This window comes from Podarcis cretensis, assembly GCF_951804945.1.
Source record: "Podarcis cretensis genome assembly, chromosome: 10".
NCBI classification, from domain to species: Eukaryota; Metazoa; Chordata; class Lepidosauria; order Squamata; family Lacertidae; genus Podarcis; species Podarcis cretensis.
The window spans coordinates 73,981,233-73,998,234 of record NC_137179.1 but is presented as its reverse complement, the minus strand read 5'-3'; the positions used below and the strand labels follow the sequence as shown (position 1 = coordinate 73,998,234).

The following is a 17,002-nucleotide window of genomic DNA, read 5'->3' as shown; positions in this document are numbered from 1 at the left end:
GAGCAGCGGGAGCGCACCCCGCCGCAGGGATTCGAACCGCCGACCTTTCGATCGGCAAGCCCTAGGCGCTGAGGCTTTAACCCACAGCGCCACCTGTGTCCCACCTGCATTCAAACACACTACAAATATCAGGTTGTAGCCAATGTTAGTCATACACAGAGCATACTGGGAAGAAGGTTGATACATCTGAGTTTGGACACTTCTCTGACTGACAATCAAGGGGCTTGTGCCCTGGCAAGTCTGCCGCAGGTTTGGGTGGATGCCTGCTATTTAAGAAGAGATGCAGTTTTGGGGTACAGTCGAGTCGATGTGAGTGGGATTTCAAATCTAATTGTACTGTTATTTGGCTTCTTGAGATTTGTGCTAATGTTAAAGGGAGTTTGGTTCTGCAGCATAACCCATTCTGAGATGGGGGTGAAGTCAAACTGTTGAAAGGTTAGAGCACCTCGCTTGAATAATTTTTTCAAGCGAAAATTAATAAAAATATTTTTTTTTAAAAAAGAAAGGTTAGAGCACCTGCTGTGGCTGTAGAGACAGGGGCGAATGAAGGCGTCGTGACACTTGGGGCGTCGCTACGTAGGGTGCATGTGCGGCATCGCTATGTACGCCGCATGCGCCATATGTAGTGACGCCACACATGCGTTGTACATAGCGGTTTGCCGGTGCTGCCACTTCAGCACCGTACGGATGGTGCCGGGATCCCTCTGTTGCTCCTACAGCCGCAAACGGAGGATCCTCTACATGCAACTGTAGCAGCAACAGAGGGATCCCACCGCTGTCCGTATGGCGCTCGAGCGTCGCTGGCGGCAAACCACTATGTACAGTGCATGTGCGGTGTTCTTACGTACAGCACATGCATGTGACGCTGCACGTGCGCTGTACATAGCGGTTTGCTGCCGGCGCTGGGATCCTCTGCTCGCGGCTGCAGCCGTGAACGGAGGATTCTCTACATGTAGCTGCGGCAGCGCGATGGCTGCTTGCGCCGCTGTGAGCCCCCATGGGATGCCTTCTTGTCACCCCCCCCCCCAGACATGGCACCCCTCCCGCCCCTGCCCCCGTTGCGACACCACTATGTAGTGACCAATGCGGAAGAGACATGTTTTGTTGCAGCTGGGGCAAGTGAAGGCATCTGTTTGTGCTGCTGCAGATGAAGCATGCCGTTTCTTCTCACTCCTCATCTGGTCACTGTTATAGATGCACAACTTGACTGCCTGTCTCCAGGCACTGAGGTCGCCTGCAAGGAATTCTCACATGGCGGGGTTGATGTTGCCGGCCTTCATGTCCCATTTGCAAACATCTTTGTAATGCAGAGTTGGTCTGCCAACAGTCCTGGTGCCTGAAGCCAGCTTCTTGGGGATCCTGCCACCTTCCATTCTGTGGACATGACCAAGCCAGTTCTTTTGCCTAGGCTGCAAAAATGCTTAAGAGTAGTAATTTTTTTTAAGTGTTCTAAGGGAGTATGAGCAGGCTAAAGTAACTATCCGGGGAATGGGGGGAAAGAGTCAGGAGTCCTATGACAATAACAGCTGCTTTGGAACCATAAATGCAACAGGTGATGCTCTCTCCATCACCGCCACATTCCCTTGCTAAGCATGTACCTGAAGCATTTCTGCCCACTGTGCAGAAATTAAAAAAGGCACAGGAGCCCAGCTGCTGAAAACATACGGGCTCAGGCCCTGTTGATGCATTCAGCAGAATCAAGCGGTATTTCTCTCTACCCCGCCAGGACCACTTTAAGTTGTAGATGGGAGTTTACATTTCTGAATGCTTCTGCAAGGGACAAAAAGAAAGTAATACAGTGGTATCTCGGGTTAAGAACTTAATTTGTTCTGGAGGTCCGTTCTTAACCTGAAACTGTTCTTAACCGGAAGCACCACTTTAGCTAATGGGGCCTCCCACTGCCACCGTGCTGCCGGCGCGCAATTTCTGTTCCCATCCTGAGGTAAAGTTCTTAACCCGAGGTACTATTTCTGGGTTAGCGGAGTCTGTAACCTGAAGCGTCTGCAACCTGAGGTACCACTGTAAAAGCAGTGGGAGCAGTCTTGGTCTATTAATGTGTATTATTTAAAGAATTAGGTGTCTATCCACCCTTCCTTCTAAAAGCCCAGCGTGGCATTAGAAAAATTCCAAAATCCATTAAATTAAACAAACAGAAAACTAAGGTGCTGGGGAAAAATTTGACAGATACAGAGTCAGAACGGTTTCAGAGAGAGACAGAACTAACTGTGGTTAAAAAAGTAAAGTACCTAGGGGTAAACATAACAGCAAAAAATCTGAGTCTTTTCAAGGACAATTATGAAAAATGTTGGTCAGAAATTAAGAGAGACTTAGATAGTTGGACAAAATTGAAACTTTCTTTGTTAGGCCAAATTGCTGCTATCAAGATGAATGTATTGCCAAGAATGTTGTTTTTGTTTCAAACATTACAGATTGTGGACAAGACGGAGTGCTTCCGGAAGTGGCAGAGAGATATTTCTAAGTTTGTCTGGCAGGGCAAAAAGCCAAGAATCAAGTATAACATATTAACTGATGCGAAAGAAAGAGGGGGCTTTGCCCTGCCAGACCTAAGGTTGTACTATGAGGCCGCAGCTTTCTGCTGGCTAAAAGATTGGCTACTTCTTGAAGACACTGATGTATTGGATCTGGAAGGTTTTAACAATGCTTTTGGTTGGCATGCATATTTATGGTATGACAAGGTTAAGATCAATAAGGCCTTTAAGAACCATATTGTCAGAAAAGCAGTGTTTAATGTCTGGACAAAATACAAAGACTTACTGGAAAATAAAACTCCAGGGTGGCTTTCACCACTGGAAGCTAAGGCCCGAAAAAGACCCAATATGGAGGCCAAATGGCCAAAATATTGGGAAATATTAGAAAAAGATGGAGACAATAGGAAATTGCAGAGTTTGGAGAAAATTAAGGACAAAGTGCGAGACTGGTTACATTACGCTCAGATTAATGAAGTTTTTAAAAATGACAAAAAGTTAGGGTTCCGGGTGGAGAAATCGAAATTGGAAACAGAACTGTTAGAACCTAAGACTAAGATACTTTCAAGAATGTACAACCTGCTGTTAAAATGGAATACACAAGATGAAATGGTTAAATCGGCTATGATAAAATGGGCACAGGACATTGGGCACAACATTATGTTTGAGGACTGGGAAAGGTTGTGGACCATTGGGTTGAACTTCACTGCATGTAATGCTTTGAAGGAAAATGTAATGAAAATGATATATAGATGGTACATGACCCCAGTTAAACTTGCCAAAATATACCATTTGTCTGATAACAAATGTGGGAAATGTAAAGAAAATGAAGGAACATTCTTTCACCTCTGGTGGACGTGCCCTAGAGTGAAGGCCTTCTGGGAAATGATATATAATGAGCTGAAAAAGGTATTTAAGTATACCTTCACTAAGAAACCAGAGGCCTTCCTTTTGGGTATTGTCGACCAGAAGGTATTAAAGAAGGACCGAACATTTTTTATGTATGCAACAACAGCAGCAAGGATACTTATCGCTAAGCACTGGAAAACCCAAAATCTACCTACACTGGAAGAGTGGCAGATGCAGCTGATAGAATATATGGAACTAGCTGAGATGACTGGCAGAATCCGAGACCTGGGAGAAGAGAAGGTTGAAGAAGACTGGAAGAAATTTAAGATTTATTTAAAAAAGTATTGTAATTTGGTTGAATGTTAAGAAGGATGCTAGATCATAAATAATTGACCACCACTAAATTAGATGGAATTAGGACGATAAGTAGATCGAGGAAAATATAAATCATTTGGAGAACGATTAGATTATGTTTAAAAGAATGGGACCTAAGAATTTAAATAAGATGATAATTTGCTGGTTAAAATTTAAGACGATGTAAGTGGGAGCGGGAGATGTGAGGGAGTCCAAAGAGGTTTTGAAAATATGTTATGATATATGCTATATTGTTGATTATTTTTGCATTTGTATTTAAAAAATCTTAATAAACATTTATAAAAAAAAAAGAGAAAAATTCCAAAATCCAGAGTTGGGAAATATAATTATTGGAATAATCAAGCTAAGTGTGACAAGATAGTGAGCATGACTTTGAGTTCTCCAGCCTAGACCCCAAGCTAAGGTCAGTGGCGTAGCGTGGGGGGTGCAGGGGGGGCCGGTCGTACCGGGTGCAACACCTGGGGGTTAGGGTTAGGGGGTGCAAATCCACGGGTTAGGGGGCGCAAATCCATGGGTTAGGGGGTGCAAATCCATGGGTTAGGGGGCGCAAATTACTTGCCTTGCCCCGGGTGCTGACAACCCACGCTACGCCACTGGCTAAGGTGGGGAGGATGGGGGTGAGCTTAGCACTCAAGTCACTTGTTTTTGTCTCTGCTCTCCGATTTTTCTTACATCCATCCTCATTCTGTGTCCTGCAGAACTGGAGTGATTCCTCACTATTTTATCAAATGCTGGGTGGGACTAATAAAGGTATTGGTGCACTGTAGATGTGGGGATTCCCCCACCCCATTATAAAAATGAATACAGAACCATAGAATCTTTTGTTGGAAGGGATCCTGAGGGTCATCTAGTCCCAGTGGCGTAGCGTGGGTTGTCAGCACCCGGGGCAAGGCAAGTAATTTGCGCCCCCTAACTGAGAGAGAGTGAGTGAGCCAGGTAGGGGCAGAGAGCTGCGAGTGTGAGTGCGCCCCCCCAGATGTTGTGCCCGGTGCGGCCAGCCCCCCCTGCACCCCCACGCTATGCCACTGTCTAGTCCAATCCCCTGCAATGCAGGAATCCTGCCCACAGGCTCGAACCCCCAACCTCCTGGTTAACAGCCAGACCCACCGAGCCACAGAGTGTAGAAACATGGTGTCAGGGACTCAGCGGGAGCGCAGGGAGGGGAGGAGATGGAGAGCGAGGGGGAGCAATCCGAGGGCAGCGTAGGAGAAGATGACAGCAGCCCGAGAGATTCCATGAGCCTCTCCAGCGAATCGGAAGATTCACAGAAGGGGGCGCCGGTGGCCAGGGCAAGGGGGGACCCAAGGGGGACACCCCAGAAGCAAGGGGCCAGCGGGGACTCCCAGAGCAGCAGTTGGAAATCAGGACCAGCTTCCCCACCAGAGCGCAGTGGGGGGGAGGAGTCCCAGATATCAGAGCCCACATATGCACCACCAGCGAGAGAAGATGAGTCAGGGTTGGCCACGCCTCCATTGGAGAGCGAGGGAACGGTCAAGAGGAAGGTTGCCGGCTGGGCGCGCGCGCCAAGTTCAAATGTACAGGCGAGCGGCACAGAAGGTAGCCCGGATAGGGAACCAGGTCCTAAAGCCCACCGGAAGGAGGGGGAAGAATCAGGGGGGTCAGCGTCAGAAGAGTCCAGAAAGGATGAAACCCCAGCGGGCAGGAGGGCCCAGAGGAGAAAGGAACTTAGGAAGAGGTGGAGCAAGGCGAGAGTCTTAAACTGGTGTGGAAGGGGCGGAGACTCAGACGGGACTTCGCCGGTCTAGGCTTTAAGACGTAGAGCTGCGCGCTCCGGCTTTGAAATGGAAACTAAACCTCAATAAAGACTTTTGTACATAACGACAGTCTGGCGTTGGTCCTCTGTGAGCTGGGACCTAGAGGCAGCTCTGACACATGGGCATACTCACTGGCAGGAAAGCTAGCATAGGAGAGACCAGGGTTCAAATCCTCACTTGGCCATTAAGCTCACTGGGTGACCTCAGGCAGGTCACTCACCCTCTCAGCCTAACCCACCTCACAGGGCTGTTGAGAGGAGATGTATGGAAAAGTGGGCTGTATCTTTGCAAAGGGATAACTGGATAAAGCGTCTTCCTCGTTTTCTAGGGGCAGGGCGTTCCGCAGGCCAGCCTCTCTGTCCGCACCTCCAGCTCCGCTGACCCGTGGCTCCCCGCGTCCTGCCAGCCTCGTGCCTCGGGGCTTCCCCTGGGCGCCTGGGCGCGTGTCGTGGGCGTCGCGCCCGCCTCTCCTCCCTCCCTCCCTGCGCCCTGGGCGCTTCCCCCGGTCTCTCTCTCTCTCTCTGGACTGGCTTGGAGGAGAGGCGGGGAGAGAGAGGAGGGGAGGCTTGTCTCAACACTTTCTTACCGTCAGAGGGAGTTGGGACCCGGAGCTTTCCAGTTAACCACCCGACCAAACTTGGCTCATCGCGATAAAAAGCAGCAGCTCGGCTCGCTCCGTCTCCTCTCTTGGCCGGCGGGGCATCTTCTCTCTCTTCCCTCCTGGCGACCGAAGCCCCCCCAGCCCCCATGTGGACCAGCCGGCTTTTGCCCCTCGGACTCTTCCTTCACTCCATCAGCAACATCCCTTGGGCAGGTGAGTTCGGCTCCTGGTTTTCTTTTCCCCTCAAGGAGCTGGTCGGTCGTTTTCCACTCGGGACTTCTTGCCTTTTCGTTTTCTTTTTTGAACAAATGTGCTTCTTGCGTGCATGGAAAGTGCCCCACGTTTGTGTCGGAAGAAACACGCGCACACGTGCGTGTGAACGCGCGCGAGTATGCATCTACGGGAGAGGGGGGGGGGGGTATTGAGAATTTTCTGTGCTTATGATGTATCCAAATGAGAACTATTTCATTTTTTTTTTTTCTGGGATGTCCGGAGGGCGAATGAACGTGCGAAAAGCGCCCGGCAACTAAAGGGTTAAGTTTGTTTTGCGAAGTCCCCTCCCGGGACAGGGCTAAAGCTACACCCCCTGATCCGTGTCCCAGGACGCTCGTAGGAAGGGCATCAAATCATTCAGGTGTCTGGATCGAATATGGTTCCCTTTTATCCATGCAAGCAAGTGGCAGCGAAATAAAAATCCGCCTCAAAGCAAACCCCGTTATCCTCTCTTAGCAAGTGAGGGACCAGTGGGAGACTGGCTGGGTTAGAAATCAAAACAGAAATGTATTTTGCCCCACCTAAGTGTTCCTGTAAATACAGTAGATCTAAAAAGACTTCATGGATCTGTGCAGGAAGAGAACTCTGTGGATGTTGCTGCAGAATTTGTCTTGTTCTGTGTAAAGGCACTCTCTGCCCCCTCAACCCCCCCCCATGTGCACAGTTTTCGGAGCCCAAAGACCTACATATGTGCAATCTTTGTGAACTGGACAGATTAGCAGATCTAAGGGGAAGCGGGAGAGTTATTTCACCGCTTGTTTCTAGGCTCTCTCAACTGTGATGGGGCAAGAGGAAACATCTGTCCCTTATTGCAGTGTAATTGATTACATGTTAAGCAGTATGAGGACAACAGTGAGCATCCTAACCTCAGGAGACCTAATTCCAAGGCTTGGAACGAACACCTAAATGAGGGCCATGTCCTTGTGTGTGCCCAGTGCAGTAAACTGTCTATTTCTGGACCAAGTTAATTAACATTTCATCTCCGAGCCAATCAAGTTCCCGAGGCTGTGGAAAGTAGGAAGAGCAACAATAAGCAATCAACAACTGGAAACTGCTGACTTGGTTTTTTGTTTTCTGAGTGTCTTCCATGGGACTGGAACACCAGAGGGAAGGGGCTTGTATTTCTCTGTTGTTTGGGGGATATTTTTTTATTATAAAGGAAACACGTTGGGTTTTTGTCCCTCTTTCTCTTTTTTGAAGTTAGCTAAGGCAAATGTTGTGGAAACAGATATACCTGCTTATCGGTTTGGAACCACGTGTACCTTTTTTGTAGATAACTTTGACAGCATGATGGAGCACTTTGCTAACTTCCTCTAATTTATTTATACATCTTATTAATGCAGCTTATTTATACAGCTGTGAAGAGTTGATAGTCGAGTAGTTTGTCTGATACGAAGTGCTATTTCTATTTATTTATTTTAATGACCGTCCAGGTGAACTTTTCTCAGAATGTAAATATTTCACACGCTGGGAAAAACAATAGATTGACTCCATACAGTATTATAAACACAAATATTCCCCCCCCCCTTACCATTTATTTTCTTTATTTTCTTCATAATTTTTTGTTATGGAAAGTGTTACTTTAATTTTTGCTACAGGATTTATAAATTCTTAATATCAGTTCTCAAAGAAATAGATAGAAACTCCAGAAGCTAATCTAGTTGATCACTGCAAGTGTCTAGGAATCAAATAGTCTTATTACATCATGGTTATTCTGCTGTTGGATGTCTGGGCTAGTTTTGAATTGGTCAAGTTTTAAATATATAAACATAAATGTTTATACTTGCAAAGTAGGTTTTTGTTTGTTTCAGCCAAGAGCAAGACCTCTGTTATACATCACGCCTTATTTGAATTGCATCACATTCTTGAGGGCATGGGCAGGGGGGCTTCAATTAAAAATGCATGCTGACTTTTTCAGTTGTGAGTTGCTCTAGATTATCTGAATCTCTTTCAATATACATGCGAATATAAGTTATAAAAAACCACAGATAAAAGTTTGTGACACTTCCCTGAGCTTTTAGAAAACCTGCTGTCTATATATCTTAGTGACAGTACACTATAGATTATAATTGCTCCTAAATATATTTTTGTGATCAACTAATTAAAAACATTACCCCCTTATATTTTGGATTTATTAAATTATGGTAACACTTTGGTGGTAGAATCTGTTGGCCAAATTTCTGCATAGTGGATTAATGCTACACCCTTAGCTCAACCCTGTGCATTAGATCAGTTTGAGAGAGAATTATTAAGTCAAGGCCATTTCTGAGTTTATGGTCTGCTGCTTCCCATTCTCTCTGTAAGGGCGCTGTATTTGATGTGCACCAAATACAGAGAGAACCGGGAACTGTAGACTTTTAAATTGTGCTGACCTCACAAGTTCCCAGCACCCTTAGCAAACTGCCGTTCCCAGGATTTCCCCTGGCTATTAAAGAGGTGTAAGAATGCTTTAAATGTACTGTATGGTGTGGATGCTTCTCCAGAGTACTCAGACTTCGAGTGTGTAAATAAACCACCTAACAAGGAAGCTGAGTTTCCTGCAAACATGCCTGCTCCTGGTCACATTTCATGGCATTTTCCATGTGACTCATGTAGCCACACATCACAGATGAAGAAAATCTGAACTTTGGTCAATCAAAATATTCAGAAGCATAGTAGAGATTTTGCTGTGTCTTGTTGGCTCTGTGTTTACATAACTACATGTCATTAGCCTGCAGTGATTTATTCTTTCAGCTGTAGATTATTATTATGCCGTATGCTGTCAGCAGTTAAAATGATATTCTGCCAGTCTGAAGACTGTATTCTTTTTGGATAATGGAATCCATTCGGTGCAAAGTGCCAATAGCTGCTTATTGGTCACACACACACACACACACACACACACAAACTGAGAGGGGGGGAGTCCTAAAGCACATAGCATTTGATCCCCTTTATCAGAGTTCCCCCCTCCACTTTTCCTATTTAAAGCTATTTTTGTGAGCAGAGCAGCATGAGGAAAGTGGAGCTGAAGGGCTCAAGATTAGGATGTTGCGTAAAAACTGGAAAATCATCCACTGAAATCAAAGAAAGGAAAGCCTCTTAGTGGGGAAAGCTTATCTCACTCTATAACATGGTCTAAAGCTAGAGTGGAAATGTGCATTCTCTGTTATAGAGTGAGGGCTCTCTGCTTCTGAGGGCTGGTGGATGGGTGTGTGAAGGCTGTTCCTCATGAAACTTTTTTTTAAAAATGGGTATAGATATCAGAGAACAAAGTGCACACACACATTCTGTGAAATTTGGAAGACAGATTTTAAAAGGCAGGAAAATGACAGTTTTGCTGCAGGTTTTGTTTTTTTTTAAAAAAACACCCCAATATGTCTACTGTGAGCAAAACATGGTTGAACGCCACCCATAATGATCAAGTATATAGAAGAACAAGCCTTGCTGGAGCAGAACCAATATGGCTTTTGCAAGGGCAATTCCAATCCAAAGGATGCCACCAAGGAATCCTAAGTAAGCTTAGCACTCATGGGATAGGTAAAGGTAAAGGGACCCCTGACCATTAGGTCCAGTCGTGACTGACTCTGGGGTTGTGGCACTCATCTTGCTTTATTGGCCAAGGGAGCCGGCGTACAGCTTCCAGGTCATGTGGCCAGCATGACTAAGCCACTTCTGGCGAACCAGAGCAGCGCACGGAAACGCCGTTTACCTTCTCGCTGGAGCTGTACCTATTTATCTACTTGCATTTTGACGTGCTTTTGAACTGCTAGGTTGGCAGGAGCAGGGACCGAACAATGGGAGCTCACCCCGTTGCAGGGATTCGAACCGCCGACCTTCTGATCAGCAAGTCCTAGGCTCTGTGGTTTAACCCACAGCGCCACCCGCGTCCCCAGCAGTCATGGGATAGCGAATGGCAAATGCATTTCAGTGTAAACAACGATAAAGTGATGCATCTCAGGGTAAAAAAGAAAATGAAAATTACATATACAAAAATGGCTGGTGCAGAGCAAGAAGAAACTTGCTGTCAGAAGCCCTTGAACGCTGTTATTTGACCAGAATTAGCTATTTTTTGGAACAGCAAGTTTTGCAGTCCATAGTCATGGATACAGAGGACAATGTTGGTGCTGATAATCAGACTTCAATAAGCAGCCAGTCCAGACCTGGGGAAGGGACTGGCTGGGGTAGGGAACAAGCAGAATTCAAGAGGAAAACTGCTTGTGGGGAATTGTGCTCACGTTGATTCTGCTTGCAGTTTTTCAAATAGGCATATTGGAACACCTTGGCTTCAAATGCACATGCCATCTTTAGTTAATATGATCTGATAAATATTGTACCCATTATAAGAAATACACAGTACTGGAAAGGAATCCAGTGGATATTCAATCACAGGGATAGCCAATTTGGGGCCTCCAGATATTTGTGGACTACAGCTCCTCAAATCCCTGTCCATTGATTCTGCTGGCCAAGGCTGATGGAAGTTGTAGTCCACAACATCTGCAACACACACACTGAATGGTAAGATAGAGTAAGGCAGTGGTGTAGCATGGGGGGCATGGACCCAGGTACATTTTTTAGAGGCACAACTAGGTGCCCCCACGACAGGCTCCATCACTGAGGCCAGAGCTGCGGGGAAGGAAGTCGCACCTGGATTGGGCCTTTGGGAGACAGCTTCCTTGTGCGATGGTCCAATGCTGCCGGCCTAAGCTACCCAATGAGTTCGTGCTGGATGTGATAATTGAAAAAAGGACTTCCTACTTCTCAGATCATTCTCATAGAGAAGGTATGGGGAACTGTTGGTCCTTTGGATGTTGCTGTACTACAACTCCCATAATATGGATGGGTCATTCTTCTTAGGGCTGATGGGAGTTGTAGGGCCAAGAGTTCTCCACACCTGTCAGAGTGGCATGTCATGTCAGTGACTGTTGTGTTTGGGTGTTTAGCGAGGAATTGTTTTGCCTACGCTATCACACACTGTGTTAAGCTGGGGGAATAGGTATGGCCATTCATTGTTCCAAACACAGGAGGGGATGTGTTGCTTCTTCCTCTTTACTCCCTGCCCTCTTTTCTTAATTTGGTATGTATTTCTGTATAACTCAGCTCAGGAAAATGTCATGGTGAGCTAACATTTTTTAATGAAGTCCTTCTGTGGGTTGTTCACCGTGCAGTAATATTTATTCACTTCTGCTTTCAACCATTGTTGCTTTTTCAACCTGTCATCATCATTCATTTTTTCCGTGTGTAGGACTTTGTGCACATATTATCCTCCTGGTCTTCTGAAGCTAGCCTGCCCAAATCAAACTACTTAGCTAGAAATGAGGGAAGTTAGCCTTAATGAGGCAGTGCAGGGACTTCACAGAAGAATGAGACTTCTGTATTTCTCAAGTATTAAACCTGTTCCTTTGCATTTCTACATGAGTACTACAACTGCTGCTGTAGTAATTTGAACTGGTGCAAGTGGAGAGCCATAGAATGTGGAGTTACATTTAATACTCACTGGATGTATGTCTTGCTTCATCCCTCGCCCTGATTCCAGCTGGGATGCCCAGGAAACTGGCGCCACCCCACCAATTGTTGTGTTCAGGGTTTCTTGGATGTGATACCCTGCCACACTATTACCCTTCCAGATACTCCTTCCCAAGCAATATGGATGAATATGAATCGCATCACGCGCTTGCGCAGATGCAGTGTTGCGGGTTGCGAACACTGCGGGTTGCAAACGTGCCTCCCGCACAGATCATGTTTGCAACCCGAGGTATGACTGTGGTTAGTAAGTTTAGGTGCTAATGACCACAGAGCTGTATTGCTGGTAGGCAAAGACTCAGACCATAGAAATGTAATTGGTAAAGAGAGGGCTCTGTGTGATGTCATTTCCCCTTTTCTCTTGAGCAGGAAGAATCAAAGAAGTATTTCTTGTTCCTTCCCTCCCATTTTCTTCCTTGGACCAGCGAGGGGGCAGACATGCCCTCCACGTGCTCCAGCCCAGGCATATGCCTGTTTCTACTGCAAATATAAGTATTTTATCTGCATAGTTTTTACTACTGCTGTAACTGAGAACTGATGCATGACTATAAGTAAATAAATCATATTTTAAACTTACTCCCCAATCTGCTGTCTGATTCTTTGTTAGGCGGGGTGAGAAAAGCAGGAGCCAGCTTAGTTTGTAGCTGGACTTGTTCAAAGCAATGCTTTACAGCAGGGGTCAGCAAACTTTTTCAGCAGGGGGCCGGTCCACTGTCCCTCAGACCTTGTGGGGGGGGCTGGACTATATTTTTTTTGGAGGGGAGGGTGGCTGCTTACCTGTGTCTTGCGAGCGGCAGGGGCTGACAGTGGCGGCGGGACGATGAGCAGCATGCAAAAGGGCTCCAGAGAGGGGCTGCTTAAAATGGCAGCCGCTCGAGTGCTGCTGCTGCTGCTGCTGCTGCTGCTGGCACCAACAAAGCCCAGCCCCCTTCCTCCTCTAGGCAGGGCAGGGAGAAACCAGGAGGAGGGAGGGAGGGAGGAGGTGCCGCCACCGCCGTGTGAGGGAGGAGGAGGACGAGGGAAAGAACGCACATGCTGGTGATCCACACGGCAATTCCCGGACCATCCGCAGGCCAGATCCAGAAGGCAATTGGGCCTGATCCGGCCCGCGGTCCTTAGTTTGCCTTCCCATGCTTTACAGCCTAATTCCTATGCTTCAATTTTGCTACTAAAGATGGGACTTCAAACTCTGTTCAATCCCCACACATGGGTGCCTGGAGAGATAAATTCTAATTAAACTATCCTCTCTCATCTATTAAAACCCACTCCTCAGGACTAAGATAATAAAATTACAAGAGCTAATCGAGGGGTTGGATATGGAATTTGACTTGGGCTGAGGACACTTGAATTCAAACCCAGTGGACTGCACAGGCTACTTATATTCATTAGCAGAATAAAAACAAAAATGGCACCAGTTATAAAATTATACATGTCACATAAGGGAACTGTTTCCTATGAAAAGGAGTGGAAACTTTGGTGACGTTATTACTGGTGGGAGGGGACGCTGAACGTCGAAACAAAAGCTGCTTATTCGTTGTTTGGAAGCTTTGTGCTGCTGTTCGTCCGATGTATATCTAGACTGATTGGCATCTACAGAGGGACAACAGCAGAACAAAACCTTATGCCAGGCTGCCAAACCACCCTGATGTGCAGATAACCTATTCCTGGAAGAAGGAAGGAAGGGGCTGTCCCTGTCTGGGGCATGTACCTTCCAATTATAGTTAGGGTTGCCATATTTCAAAAAGTAAAAACCAGGACACCCCAATAGAAAGACCCCGAAATTGTTCAGCTTTTTTTTAGATAACACCGCCCCATGTGATTTTTCGATTGACTTGCCTATGATTCAGGACAAAGTGCCGCCTTTCAGAAATTCCCCCTGGACTTGCCTTTGAAGTCCCAGTAATGTCCAGGAAAATCTGGGTGTATGGCAGCCCTAACTATATTATAAAACAGCCTGTGTGGCTCTTTGTTACTGCCTGTTGCATTGGTAGCCCTTCTTGATGTAGGTTGTGAAGGCAACATGTACCAGAATGCAGGATGCAAATGAAAGGCAAATCCTTTGGGGTCTATGTGGCAACTGCACAAACAGAAGCCTCAGTAATATACTGAAAAATGGATTACAAAGAAGATAAAAAGACAATTCAATGTATATCATAGCTGGGTAACATTCATTTCCTTGGTAAAAATGGTAAAGTGTTTAAAAATACCAAACTGCCTAAAAATTGCCTTCTCCCTCACCCATTGCTGTTTCCAGCATATTCATTGCTGTTTTCCCTTAAAAATCAATTGAGCTGGAGTTCAATTTTATTAGCCCTGGGGTTGTATTTGACTGTACTTTGTAAATCTATTTTGTAACTGCTGTGACCTAGTTGCGTGTGCGTGTTTTACTACAAATTACTTGATTTTTAGTATTTATTTGACTTGAATGATCCATATGCTAACTGCTAACAAGCAGTCTTACACAATACCAAGTGAAATTCTTTTCTTAATTAAAAACAAAACAAAACTACAGATTGCATTTTTTAAAGCTGATGGTTAAGGGCTAGTCAGATAAATATCTATTGACATTCCACCTACTAATGCGAAAGATGTAATCTTTTCTTTGGCATGTCTTCAGTTTTACATAAGTCCAGGGAAAAAAATGGAAGCTGTATACAATTGCCTCCTCTGTTAAAGTTCCTTTCAGTTTGGAGAGTTTGGAGATTTCATGTTTCTTCACTTTAATACACTATTGTTGTACCCCAATCTCCTAGCAGTGTGAGATTTCAGGGTTCCAGGCACTTACCCAGGGTTTGTGCTTCCTTTGTAATGAAGTGTAGCCTGGTGTCTTTATGATACATGGTTTATTTACACATATATACAACCTGAGCCTACGATGGAGGGTTTCACAGCATTAACACCTCAAGAAGGCCTTGCTTCCCCAACAGCCACAGCCTTGAATCCCAAGAGAAAGCAAACATTTTAGGGAAGGGGACCCACCCACTTGCCATCTTGCACAGATCCACTTCTTTGTTCCTCTTAATAGCCCATCACCTAGGTGATCACCTTACAAGGAAACCAGCCTGGCTTATTTTTTTAACACTTGCTGAATCCAGGAGTTAGAATGAGTTGGCATATAGCCTGCTCCCCACCCCCCAAACTTATAACACTATTTATTTCAGAGTTCCCCACCCCCTGCATAATGTGCAGGAGTACTTGGAAAAGAATGCTAGTTTCACCGGTTATATACAGGTGGTACTTGCAACAAAATATTGCAGTATATCCACATCTCATTGCAGAAGTTCTCCTGTTCAGGGTTCTTGCCAGCCAGCCATGGCTTCCTCCAGGATACTATAAACTGTAAAGATCTCAAGCATTCCACTCCCTGACTATATGTTATTTTTATTTTCCAATTGACACTCAATATTTCATAGCTACTGGGCTTGCTGTGTAGGCTGTTTGGGGGCTTTGTGCACCCTCAAGATTTTTCGAAGGGTTTTTTGGTACTTCTGCAAACCTTGGGGTTCCTCTGAGCTTTCTGATGCCACCCTCTTGATTCCCAGTGGCCCATTGTGGCCCTTGGTCCTGTTGGCACTAGCTATGTTCACTCTTAGAGGGGGTGAAAGCAGCAGGTTCCCAGTAAGTGATTTCTTTGTTATACTGTAGTCAGCTGCTGACTGATGGGTGCACAAGGGATTTTGAGAGGTGGGGAGGACAACCCACCTATCAATCATGTGACGTCATAATGATAATAGAATAATAGAATTGCAGAGTCTCAAGAGACCATGAGGGTCATTTTAGTCCTACTCCCTGCATTGCAGAATCTTTTGCCCAACATGGGTCTTGAACCCACAACCCTGAGATTAAGAATCTCATTCTCTGCTGCCTGAGCTGTCAGCTATCCCAGGAATAAAATGCCATGTCACCACATGGGTGGCCCTCCCGGCATGTCAAATTTGGCCTGCAAGGTTGATCTTGATAAGGATCCATGGAGCTGAAAGGGTACCCTACCCTTGTTCCAGCATTACGTTTTTCACCATGACTCAGACACTCATTTTGTGCTTTCCTACAGAGGCCAACCTAGCAGTTTGAAAGCACATTAAAGTGCAAGTAGATAAATAGGTAAATGGTGTTTCCGTGCGCTGCTCTGGTTCGCCAGAAGTGGCTTAGTCATGTTGGCCACATGACCCGGATGCTGTACGCCAGCTCTCTCGGCCAGTAAAGCGAGATGAGTGCCACAACCCCAGAGTCAGCCACGACTGGACCTAATGGTCAGAGGTCCTTTTACCTTTTACCTTTACCTCCCCACAATGGGGTGAGCTCCCGTTGCTCGGTCCCTGCTCCTGCCAACCTAGCAGTTCGAAAGCACGTCAAAGTGCAAGTAGATAAATAGGTACTGCTCTGGTGGGAAGGTAAACGGCATTTCCGTGCGCTGCTCTGGTTATCCAGAAGCAGCTTAGTCATGCTGGCCACATGACTCGAAAGCTGTACGCCAGCTCTCTCGGCCAGTAAAGCGAGATGAGCGCCGCAACCCCAGAGTCGGCCACGACCGGACCTAATGGTCAGGGGTCCCTTTACCTTTTTTACAGAGGCAATTCAACACATGAAGGAACTATGAGTGAATGATGCAATCACAAGTGGAAGGAAAGATGCTAATTAGGTGGGAAAGGCCCCCAAAATTGGCACCACTTGCAAGATCATTGCCATTTATATGGATCTCCCAGTTTTGGAACATTGCACTATGTGGAAGCATCTCCTTCATATGTGAAGGGTGCTTTAGAAGTAGACCTACTTTCATTTCTATAGGGACCAAGGGCTCAAGCTACGCAGCTGTTAACGGCCAGCCAAAAGTCTGTAGATGGTATTACAGGTCAAGGTTTAGTGTGTTACATCCTTCAGCAGCTGCTGGGACCCCATTGCCTTGACAGGGCATTCTGCTGCTCTAATCCAGTGTTTCTGAAACTTGGGTCTCCAGCCGTTGTTGGACTACAGCTCCCATCATCTCTGACCACTGGTCCTGTTAGCTAGAGATGTAGTCCAACAATGGATGGAGACCCAAGTTTGAGAAACACTGCCACTGCTGTAATAACTACCATAAGCTTCCCTGTGGCTTCCCAGGTGGCTTGGCAGCACCACTTAAATTTCAAAAAATACATTGGTGTATT

The 17,002-nt window shown here is 46.0% G+C and overlaps 1 protein-coding gene across 4 annotated transcripts in view; it reads left to right on the top strand.

Moving 5' to 3' along the window:
- Nucleotides 1-6,038: 6,038 nt before the first annotated feature.
- HGF (hepatocyte growth factor) overlaps nt 6,039-17,002 on the top strand; it is a 56,402-nt gene continuing 45,438 nt past the window's right edge. For 3 of the 4 annotated variants that reach the window (XM_079993660.1, XM_079993659.1, XM_079993658.1), the window contains exon 1: nt 6,039-6,299. In XM_079993660.1, coding sequence (XP_079849786.1) covers nt 6,233-6,299 — 67 coding nt within the window. In that variant the 5' untranslated portion in view covers nt 6,039-6,232. Of the gene's footprint in view, nt 6,300-12,275; nt 12,351-17,002 lie in introns of those variants that run through there. The other variant, XM_079993661.1, reaches the window with a different exon arrangement.